Source organism: Gekko japonicus, unplaced genomic scaffold (genome assembly GCF_001447785.1).
Source record: "Gekko japonicus isolate JY-2015 unplaced genomic scaffold, Gekko_japonicus_V1.1 scaffold16, whole genome shotgun sequence".
Classification (NCBI taxonomy): Eukaryota; Metazoa; Chordata; class Lepidosauria; order Squamata; family Gekkonidae; genus Gekko; species Gekko japonicus.
In genome coordinates, this window is record NW_015169777.1 from 2,124,764 (window position 1) to 2,137,121 (window position 12,358).

General features: G+C 40.6%; 1 protein-coding gene across 1 annotated transcript in view; it reads left to right on the forward strand.

Annotated features, from left to right (window-relative positions):
• The window catches only part of LOC107115082 (epithelial chloride channel protein-like), a 63,973-nt gene that overhangs the window by 27,361 nt on the left and 24,254 nt on the right, over window positions 1-12,358 (forward strand). The window contains exons 10-13 of the mRNA XM_015416683.1: window positions 343-573; window positions 3,052-3,325; window positions 9,471-9,635; window positions 10,050-10,295. Of these exons, the coding sequence (XP_015272169.1) occupies window positions 343-573; window positions 3,052-3,325; window positions 9,471-9,635; window positions 10,050-10,295 (916 nt within the window). The remainder of the gene's footprint in view (window positions 1-342; window positions 574-3,051; window positions 3,326-9,470; window positions 9,636-10,049; window positions 10,296-12,358) is intronic.

Consider the following 12,358-nt stretch of genomic DNA (forward strand, 5'->3'; position numbering starts at 1 on the left):
TGGTCATGATCTATTTTGAGTAGTGCAGAGCATAGCAGCTTATGCCTAGTGTTGTTATGATGAAGCTGCCATTACTCCTGTCTGTTAAATATTGCTGCCCTTTGACCTACCTTCATGTGTTTAGCTATGAGAAGTTACAGGATTCCAGACCAATGTTCTCAAGGAGGTAGCAGCATTTATACCTGCCAGAGCATTAAGTATTTGTCTACCACCACAACTATCCACTGTGAAGAGACTTCCTAGGCAGTGTACTGACTTTTTTACCCTCTAAGAAATGAAATAAACCTTATCAAGTCTGTAAAACTTTTCATGCTATATGATACTTTTCTCATTTCCCAACAGCTTGAAAGCAAAGGTCAGAACATCAAACCCATGGACTGGCTGGATGGTACTGTGTCAATTGATAAAACTGTGGGAAATGACACTTACTTCATAGTTACTTGGAGTGTCAGTGTGTACCCACCTGGAATATTCCTGACTGATCCAAAAGGGAGAAAATACAGGCAAACGGACTTTGTCATTGATAATACCAATCTCCATATGGCTCGACTCAAGATCAATGGAACTGCAGAGGTAAAACCTGTGTTTTTTAAAATGTTGAGCTTGAAATATTTCAGTCTCATATTTCAATTTATCAAACCCACAAGATGGCTCTCAACAAATAAAAACAAGCCATACTGATTAAAACTAAAACTACAGAAGTGCAAGCAGTAACAGAATTGGGGAAGTAAAATAAAATCATAAGACAGATCAAAAGCCAAACCAGGAACAGGAACAGCATCTCTCTCTGGGCACCTCAAAGAGCACTTATCCAATACCAGAATGCAAATAGGGAGGGAAGTCATCTCCCGTTGGGCGAAAGATGCATGGCTTCTCTCTACAGCCCTACAGAGATAGTAAGGAATAGATGTGCTTCTTCCTTTGAGGAAATAGGCAGACCTGCCTTGTGGAGCAAATGGAATAGCAGCTTTCCCAACAAAATTTTCTGCAGCTAAAGTGACAGCTCCACCAAGTGTGCCTCTGAGATTTCATTGATCCTAAATTATAGCCTTCCATGCTCATTGACTTCAATTGACATAGAAGGCTGTAACTCTACTTAGGCAGCATTAGCAGTAACCAGAGCCCTAGCTGAAGCATCCTGTAACAGTTCTTTCACCTAAACTGGGGCTATGCGCTACAGCCATTCATAATTCAGGTTTCAGAACTTATGCTGGAGTGCTATCAGAGCAGCTATCTGGGTCTCTGCCAGCTCCCCTGAAGCTTATCCCCCCCACCCAGGGATAAGCTCCCTTTTATGCTAGTGATCACTTGGGACATACTGAGAAAGGAAAGCTGCTTAAGGTTGCTCACAACATTCATGAAATGCCTACAGTTGGTTTTCCCAAACTTCACCTAGCTAAATGGCTAATTCACACATTGTAAAATCCTCATGGCTGTCATGAGAACGTTTTATCAGACATATGCCTGGAGTTTCCTATCAAGAGCTCAGCTCCTAGAGTGGCATATCATACAGAGATGCAGGAGGAAACTTTATAAGACTTGGAGATTGCAGTGAACTTTAATTATTGCATTTATTTCTAATGGCAAAAAAACACTGCTCTCATGGGCCAGTGGTGTGCCTCTCAGTGAGGAAAGACAGGTGAGTGGGCTACCTCCTTGTTTTATCTGTCACATTTGTAAGAAGTTATGGTGTTATTCTATTTATCCTCTTCTGAGGTAGACTGAGAGACATAATTTAATTATGACTTGGAAGTTGCCACTTTTTCTTCTGAGACATATTTTGTATTCTCAACAGCCACCTAACATACATAAATACAGCTGGAACAACTTTCCCTATTTTAGTATCTTCATGATGAAAAGATTTCACTGGCTAAAATTTTGCCTGATAGTCTTCAGCTGTGTGAGTAAGGACTTGAGAATGTGAGACAGTGATGTCCATTTTCATGGTCTCCATCTGCTGACAGGATTTGAACTCAGGAAAAAACTGTCTTCCATTGCACAAAGCAAGATAGTGTCCTGTTTATAAATCAGCTGTGATGTTACAATACTAATGATTAAGAAATCACTTTCAAAATCAGTTAATGTGGACCAGTCTCTTGCAAAACTTTTTAGTGCAGGAAACTCTGAAGAGTTGAACTCTAGAGTATATAAAGAGTATATAACCGGAAGGTATCACAGGGGCTGTAATGAGTTCTTCTAAAGTCATTCACTCAGGATCTTTTCTGAAATTGCAGTTTACATTATATTTGACTGGTTAGTATACTATTTTATCTTTCCTAAACTGAACTCTAATAGAATAGTTTTAGATGCAGTTTGGCAGTCCATAGTATTTATCTGAATAGACAGATTATAAAAGCAATCCTGAGAATCTAGAATACTATTTCAATGAAAGGAAGATCTGATTCAAAATGTGGACAGTCCTGCAGCAGTCTTGAAAGCTAGCATTGTATAGTGGTTAAGAGTGGTGGACTCTACTCTGGAGAACCGAGTTTGATTCTCCACTCCTCCACATGAAGCCTGCTGGGTGACCTTGGGCCAATCACAGTTCTCTGAGAACTCTCTCAGCCCCACCTACCTCCCAAGGTACCTGTTGTGGGGAGAGGAAGGGAAGGTGATTGTAAGCTGCTCTGAGACTCCTTAGGGTAACTCTTCTTCCTTTTCTTCATCAGCAGCAATCTCTACCGAAAGCAAAGAGTAGAAACAGAACAGTTGATATGGACCAGTCAAGAACAAGATTAGGAGGAGAAGCAAGACCCTATTCTGTAATTTTGTTCATAGGATAAAGATCAGGCGGAAACACAGAGATTAGGGGGCTGAATATCAGTGTAGATCAGAGAATACCATCATGGAGTCCTACCAGTGGGAATCAAGCTTTCATCCCCTAGTTTGTCCCATGCCCTTCCAATGTGACTCTGCTACCCACGACTCCTAGTGCCTTTAAAAAAAATCACCTCATTCTTGTCAAACATAGTATGCAATGAAAAACAAGCTGAATTTATTAAAAAAATGCCTTCGAGACTGATGATGTGATTACAAAACTTTGATTTGCAGGCAGGAGACTGGAGTTATGCAATCCAAAGTACACACACAGCAGGAGCTCAAGTCATATCGATGACAGTCACCACTCGAGCTGCGTCTCTGACTGTGCCTCCAGTGACTGTGAAGTCCTATTTGAATAAAGATACCAATAACTACCCTAATCCAATGATCATTTATGCAGAAGTGAGTCAGGGTTTTTTGCCTGTTATTGGTGCAAATGTCACAGCCACTGTTGAACCAGCATCTGGCACTGTTGTAGAATTAGAACTTTATGACACTGGTTCAGGTAAGTACACTTCGAAATATTCATTATAGCATACACTTTAGAATGTTGTTTTCTGCTTTTTGCATTGTTTAAGATATGTCATCTTTTAAGACTTTGTTTGCATTGCTGCCTGATTTTGTAATGCTAATCCTGTTGCATTGCTTTTTGAATGTTTTATGCGGCCTGATTGAATTACTTCCATTCTACATTGAGAAAGATGGGCTATAAATGAAGTAAGTGAGTAAATATGAAGCTGCTTTATATTGAGTATGTACTGGCATTCTATGTAATGAGAAACATAATGATTTGCCATTACAGGAACAAACCTTCAAAATCCTTAGGTTCATGCTATCCCCCCCCCCCTTCTGCTAGCACACAGCATGGAAATTGAAGACTAAATCTGTTTTTTCCCCTTCTTTCCTTCTTTCTGCAAATTAGTATTCCTAAACCTTGATTTCAGGGGAAGTACTTCATGTACAACTTCATGCCATTCCTTTAATTTATTGATAAGCAACTGTTGGGAGAAAGGAAGATGGTGGTGGGAAAGCAAACCAGGAGTAGATGTTTTGGGGAGAGAAACTGTGTGAGCTTAGTCCTTGTACTGAAAACCCTGAGCTAAATTCCTGTGCTCAGAGCTAACTTGCTGCTGAATTATTGCAAAGCGGTAGTTAGGTGTTGCAGCAAGATAAAACAGCCTTTTCCTCTCTTAATTTCTCTATCCTCTTTTCCATATTTTTCTCATTCATTTCTGTCTTCCTTCAACTAATTTTTCCATGTCCCCCTTATTTTCACTTCTTGGTCTCAAGTTCTTCTCACTCCTATCCTGCTTGGTGACAGAATGTATTTAAGAGCTATATAGTAGCAAACCTTTGTTAATATTATGAACAGAAAGCACTGGGTTTGCTAGGCAGTGTACATTGCACTGATTTTGCTGGGCTTCCAACCCCCCCTTGCTTGGATTGTGATTCTGTGTTTGACATCAGTCCTGTTGAGCTGGCATTGCCACAATGGCACTGGGTTCTGCTGAGCACCCTGGGATTGCAGTGGTAATGCTGAATACTCTGTACATTGCACTGGTTCTGCTGGGCTTGCAAAAATCCCCCCCTTCAGTTTCTACAGCAGAGATTTTCTAGTCTGACTTCAATCCTTTGGAAACAATGGAGGATTCTTTGTGGGGTAGTGTGTTTCTTAACACTCCATCTGGTGAAGCTTGCAATCACTATTTTGTGATGCTTTGTCTAGTGTTGGTTAGTAAAAGTTAGTACAAAGGCAAACTCCAAGTTGTCAAAAATGCCTTGTAGATGCTTGGGATGGTTAGCTCTTGGGCCTCAAAATGGAGAATAGAATTGCCTACTCAGAACAGGAGGGATGTGATGGAATTTATTTTGCTGTCAAGTCATAGCCCTGCTTAGCTTCTAAGATCTGAGAATCCTGGGGCTATCCAGGTCAGGGCTAGGCTGAGAGTGATGTGACTGGCCCAAAGTTACCCAGCAAACCTACATGGCACAAATGGGGATTCAAACCTTGATTTCCCATATCCTAGTCTGACAATTTAACCACTACACCATGCTGGCTCTCGTGATGAAACAGTATGTTGGAATTTGATATTTTTTTACTGGCACGATTATATGTATGAAGTTATATAAAAGGCATTTTTCACAGTCTATGTTTCTTTCCTGGCCATTAATATTATTATTCATTTTATTTCATTATTATTACTGCAAATCATTTTGTTGTAGTGACCTGTATAACCCCAGCCTAGCCTGATCTCGACAGGCTGGTACAAATTGTATGTATTTGCTGGTACTTACTTGTGGCAATGGAGGTGGAGTCAGTGCTTCATTTCTAAAGAGAGAGATGGCATTACCATCAATATATAATCTTTACTTCTTCATTCTAAGTGTGCATATAAGAACATAAGAACATAAGAGATGCCAATGTTGGATCAGGCCAAAGGCCCATCCAGTCCAACACTCTGTATCCCACAGTGGCCAGAAATACCAGTGCCATCAGGAGGTCCACCAGTGGGGCCAGGACATTAGAAGCCCTCCCACTGTTGACCCCCCCCCCAGCACCAAGATGAAAAGCATCACTTGCCCCAGAGTCCCTATCTATACCTTGTGGCTAATAGCCACTGATGGACCTCTGCTCCATATGCTTATCTAATTCCCTCTTGAAGCTGATCTGTTTACAATACCCTTCCTAATAATCCCCAGCATAGCATTGGCCTTCTTTATTGCAGTCACACACTGTCTCGACATTTTCAGTGAGTTATCTACTACAACTCCAAGATCTCTCTCTTGATCTGTCTCTGCCAGTTCAGACCCCATCAACGTGTATTTATAGTTAGGATTTTTGGCTCCAATGTGCATCACCTTGCACTTGGCCACATTGAACCCCATTTGCCATGTTGACGCCCACTCGCCCAACTTTGACAGATCCCTTTGGAGTGCCTCACAATCCTCACTGGTTTTCACCACCCTGAACAACTTCGTATCATCCGCAAATTTAGCCACTTCACTGCTTACTCCCAACTCCAAATCATTAATGAACAAGTTAAAAAGCAGTGGACCAAGTACTGATCCCTGTGGTACCCCACTGCTTACACCCCTCCACTGGGAGAACTGCCCATTTATACTCACTCTCTGTTTTCTATTAATTAGCCAGTTTTTGATCCATAAAAGGACTTGTCCTTTTATCCCATGATTTTTGAGCTTGCTTAGGAGCCTTTGATGAGGAACTTTATCAAAAGCTTTCTGGAAGTCAAGGTAAACAATATCTATTGGATCCCCCTTGTCCACATGTTTGTTCACCCCCTCAAAGAACATTAACAGGTTAGTGAGACAAGATCTTCCCTTACAGAACCCATGTTGAGTCTGCCTCAATAGGTTTTGTTCATCTATGTGCCTACTAATTCTTTCCTTAATAATGGTTTCCACCAATTTACCCGGTATCGACGTCAGACTGACTGGCCTGTAATTTCCCGGATCTCCTCTGGAACCCTTTTTAAAGATGGGAGTGACATTAGCTACCTTCCAGTCCTCAGGAATGGAGGCTGATTTTAAGGAGAGATTACATATTTTTGTCAGGAGATCCACAAGTTCACAATTGAGTTCTTTCAGAACTCTTGGATGTATGCCATCTGGGCCTGGTGATTTATCAGTTTTTAAGTTGTTTATCAGTTTTAGGACCTCCTCTCTCGTCACCTCAATCTGACTCAGGTCTTTCAACACCCCTCCCGAACTCAGCGGCTCTGGAGTGGGCAAGCACCTCTCATCTTCCACAGTGAAGACGGAGGCAAAAAATGCATTTAGCTTCTCAGCCATTTCCCTATCATCCTTCAGTACTCCTTTTACCCCTTGGTCATCCAAGGGCCCCACTGCCTCCCTGGCTGGTTTCCTGCTTCTAATGTATTTGAAGAAAGTTTTATTGTTGGTCTTTACATTTTTTGCTATATGCTCCTCATATTCCCTTTTTGCCTGCCTGACCACAGACTTGCATTTTATTTGCCATAGCCTGTGTTCTGTTTTATCAGCCTCACTGTGACTAGCTTTCCACCGCTTAAAGGAATCCTTTTTACCTTTTACAGCTTCCATTACTTTGTTTGTTAACCATGTAGGCTTTTTCTTATACCTGTTTGTGCCTTTCCTAACCTGCGGAATATATTTTTTTTGAGCTTCTAGAATTGTAGTTTTAAACAGTTTCCAAGCTTCCCCAATGGTTTTGACCCTTTCTACTTTTCCCTTCAGTTTCCTCCCCACATGTCCCCTCATATCAGAAAAATTACCCCTTTTAAAGTTAAAAGTGGTTGTGTGAGTCTTTTTGGCCAATTCCCTATTTGTACAAATGTTGAACTCAACAACATTATGATCACTGTTCCCAAGCGGTGCAATCACTTTTACATCTCTCACCAGGTCTTGAGTGTTACTTAGGACCAAATCAAGGATCGCCTCTCCCCTGGTAGGTTCCATGACCATCTGCTCCATAGCACAGTCATTTAGAGTGTCTAGAAACTCAATCTCTTTCTCTTGACTAGAACACATATTGACCCAATCAATGTGTGGGTAGTTAAAATCACCTATTACGACACAGTGTACACATGTATATGTGTGAGTGCTCACATCTGTATTGGGGGGGAGCCTGTCATTGAGGGGAATCATACTGGATATGCTCAAAGACTGTTTCTGTTATTATGGGTGAAATGTCTAAAGAGATAAGTTTTTAATAATCAAACATGGCATACAAGCCCAAAATTTTTAATTAAAGATTGTTATGACACTAGCCATGAAAATTTCAAGTTAAAGATTCTTATTAGTTATAGTTACTTAACTGTTACTTAATGGTTATTTCTCCTTAAGAATTCTCTAGCATGTGCCCAGGAATGAAAACCCCATTCTTGTAATCATGGTTGTTGAGGACGGGCATAACAAAGCTCCCCAAATAGCCCAACATCATTGGTCTTTTTGTGCTGCCAGCAGGGGATGTCCCAGCAGGGGCAGTGATAATGCTGGGAGGGAAGCCAGCAACAGCCCCAGTAGTGCCAAGGAGAAGGTGCCCAGATGTTCTCCAGTATGCTCTGGAGAGACCCAGAGTTGGAGAGAAGACCCCTGGTGACCCCATCATCTCAAGATACAGAAGTTGTTGAATCTCCCCGCAAAATTATGCTAGAGGTGACCCAGGCCCAGGAGTTCAAGCCAGTATGGGCACTGCCTGACAGCATAGATTCACTGTCCTTTTTTGCGCTATTCACTTATTGTGTTGGACAGTGTTCTTCAGCTAAAATGCCTAGTAGATACATATGATTGGTCCAAGGATTGCCAGCCAATAACCCGTCTTAATGTACATCCAGCTTGATAGAATACACTGGTTTGTCCAGACTTGCTGTCGTGGTTATAATTGCAACAAATAGCAGTGCACACAAATATTAATACATCAAAGTATATTAATAGATTAGCTTTTAGCAAACATATGACTCCCCAGAATTCAGTTTTTATCTATGAAAATGCAAGCAGATGACATGAACTTATTGTATGATTTTTAAAAAATAATCAGCAGTAAGATTTTTTATTTAGAAATTCTTTCTAGAGGGAATTAACACCTTTGGAGAGGATCATCAAATTATACCCTGTTACACCAAAAGGGATCCTATCTAAAATCTACAAGGCGATAGCGATAGCAGGAAATCAAGTGAGATTGAGTTACCAACACCGATGGGAAGAGGACCTCGGTCAGCAATGGGAGGATGAAGACTAGGGGATAATATGGGCCTCTCCAATGAACAAAACTGCAATATTTAATCTTCGACTACAACACTTCAAACTGGTCACGAGGTGGTACATGACCCCATTGCAATTGAGCAAAATCAGCAATTCCAATAACGCTAAGTGTTGGAAGGGATGTGGGCAGGTAGGCTCTTATATTCATTGCTGGTGGAGTTGCCCAGTAATCCACCAATTTTGGAAGGAGATAACTCTACGCATGAGGGAAATGACAGCCCAAAAAAATCTCCTTTAAACCGGAAACGATGTTACTGAACAAATGGGACGACTCTACAAAGGAAGACAAAAGACACCTCAAGTCGCTTCTGTTAACAACGGCCAAACTTACAATAGCCGCGCAGTGGAAGTCCCCAGACCCTCCAACTTTATCTCTATGGCATGACAAGCTGTGGGAACAGTTCGTCATGGCGAAAATTAACAATTTGAATCAGGGGGCTCAGGCGCATAACATCACATCGCAGCTAAAATTTGGAAGATTTTGGACGTCAGTAATGGTCTATTTGACGAATCACGAGATATTACCTACAAACCACATCTATCATAGATGGCTGTTCTTATAATGCCTGTGATATCTGCGGTTCCTGAATAAGAGGAGTATTCTGATCAAGGGTGGAAAGGAGGAGGGCAGATTTTAGTTCTAATGGGCCTAAATGTAGTTAAATCCGGTCACCATGAGTTAAACTTGTAACCCGCCCCGGCTCACGGTGGATGTGATAATTATAGTGGATACTGTTTACATATCTTTGATGGACACACAGTGTAGTGCATGTATTGTTTGAAACTTCATTTCCTCCATTTGTGTTTATGTATACTTTCAAGTAAAAGAATAAAAATAAAATTTAAAAAAATAATTAAAAAAAGAAATTCTTAATATTTACTATATCAAGGTGCTGACATTCTCAAGCATGATGGAATCTACTCAAGATATTTCACATCTTTCAATGGAGATGGAAGATACAACATAAAAATACGTGTCCAAGGGAAAGATAAGACTGTCAGACGTGTCCGTAGATATAGTCAAGCTCTGTATGTGCCAGGATATGTAGAAAATGGTAAGAATTCATTGTGAAATAACATTGTTGTCTATGTAAAATGTAAAGGAATGGGTTACCTTCTCATAATGATACTGAAAATGTGAAATGCATGTCTCTACGGAGACACAAACGTCTCACTGGTCAAATTGTCTTTGCTTTGCAATTTCTAAAACCATGGGTATTACAAAGTATGGAATAGTGTGGAGTGCTGATCTGGTGAGAAGAATAGATGTCATTAGACCCATTCATGTACACATGTATAGATTAAAATCATGTATAGATTAAAAAGGGAAACAATAAGATTTTTTTGTCTTATTATCTTCAAAGACCTTCTGTGCAAAAGCAAATAAAGGCTATCAGATTAAGGAGATGGTTTAGAAACTCACTTCTTGTCACACATTAAAATACATCTCTTTTGGCCTTTTTTGATAGGTGTAATAAAAATGAACATGCCAAGACCTGAAGTCAGTGAGGATGAAATCCAACCAGACATTGGAAATTTCAGCAGAATTGCATCAGGAGGTTCTTTTGTACTGGCAGGAGCTCCTCCAAGTGGTTCAAGTCCTCCTCCAGATGTCTTTCCACCCTGTAAAATCACTGACCTTGAAGCGCAGTTAGAAGATGATGAATTCCTTTTGTCCTGGACAGCTCCTGGGAATGACTATGATATTGGGAAAGGTATGAAATTTTGCTTTAAGCAGAGGGCTCTGATAAGTTGCCAAAACCATCCCTAGGGGTCTGTAGGGCCTGGTGCAAATTAATCTATTTGGATCCCGCCTTCCCCATTCCTGTTTGTCCATACCCTGAATGAATCCAGCAAAGGAGGCAGGCATGTCCATCCTGACACCTGGCATTGACATTGGGTTGGATCAACGAGTTTTATTTCTGGTGAAAAAAGGAGGAGGGCATCCTCTTTGACCACGAAAAACATTATTCCAGGGATCCTAACTCCTGTATGTAGAAAGCCATGTGGGATAGGGCCTGTAGGAGAACTGGATGAGATCAAGTAAAAAAGCTATTTGGATCCAACCCATTATAATACTGTGACATCCCACCCACTGCACAAGCTTTTCCTGTGACTCATGCCACTTTCTCCCAGCTGACTCTACCCTGGCTGTTTGGCAGCTGAGTCTTTCTCCTTTTGGTGGCTCCCTAGCAAGATTTGTTGTTCACCAGCCCCCTCCCAGCTGTCTCTTGGTAAGCCAAGTCACTGTTGCAGTCTGGTAAAGGCAGGGTTGGCAGGAAAGTATTACGTCTGACACTATGATGTCAAAGTATGGGATCCCTCAGACTGTGGAGCTTGGGACAATAATCCCAGTTTGCCTTACTCTGTTAATTACTGGTTCATCAGTGCAGCTTCTGTGCAGGCACACGTTAGGGTTGTGCATATGCAGGTTGGTCATGGGAAAGATTTCCAGAGCTTTCTAGAAGGCTAGGATTGCCCCACTTCCCTTGGCGCTTTCTCACCAAAATGGTGACATGAGTGAGAGGAAGAACACTACTCTCTGGGTTCACTTTTTTGCCACCACAGAGGGAGGATCTCCATTGCTGTTCTCTGTTTTTCCCCTCACCTCATTCCTTAGGCTGAGGAGACTTCTTTTCTCTTAGACATTTTATCATCATCAATCTTCATTGCAGTGAGGAATAAAACTACATCTAAAGAAGAAATGTTTCTGTTTTTTCAGCTTTCTTGTTATGGCTCAAAAGGGTCCTCTTTAGGATTGTGCTGACTCTGGCTTTAAAAGGATGCTGATAAACATCCATTCTGTGTGCATTCCCTGCTCTGGGAATCATACCATACAGCTACTTGCTCTTTCGGTCATCAGTTTACCCTAAAGGCATGATATGAATTTGTGGAAGTTTTCAGGCTAGCCCTATGTCCCCCTACATGTCCCCCTACAGGGACACTCTCATTTCTGAGGTAAGACTCCTGGAGACTCACATCTGAAAGAACTTTGAATTCAGAGTGGCTCTTTTTCAGAGGGCCAGATTAACGCCAACCGATGCCCTAAGCACAGCCTCATCCCTTCCATTGCTTAACTGACAAGACATTAAGACTCAATAAGTGCTGAAAAGGTTAGTGCTGAAGAGGTTAATAAGAGTTTAAAAATTCAGTTTTCTTCCAGGCTATCCCCCAGGCTAGACCCCACAACTATATTAAATATAAACTTTTTAAAATATATTTAACACTAAACAGCAGTAATCAGTATAAGAAATTATTTACTTATAACTAGAGCAACAGGAAAAATGCAAAATTTCAACATGTTTTAATGCATTTTTAATAACATAGTTATAAGGCAAAAATGCAAATACAAAAATTTATTGAAAACTATTTTAATCACTTTCTGAAAGATTATAAGGCAAAATATTATCTGATATTATTTCTACTGAAATTACGTGATCTCGAGAGCATATGTTTCCATTGTGAAAATCGTCTTTCAACAGACATCAGTGTTAGTGGACAATTTTTTTAAAAAAAGATATTTGAATGGAGAAATTTGATTTGCATGAAACAAAACATCTTTTATTCCATTGCTTTCTAACCTTGAAGATATATAGCATTTCAATATAAATGGATCAAAAGATGCAAAATAATGCTTATTGTTGCCTACTTACAACTTTATTTATACTTTTAAAAGTTTTCACCCTTTTTTTTTAATTGCAAAATCTTTGATCACATCCTCAAAACTAATCTGGCACAACAAATCTGCTTCTGTACTTAGCACAGCCAAGGCATCCAG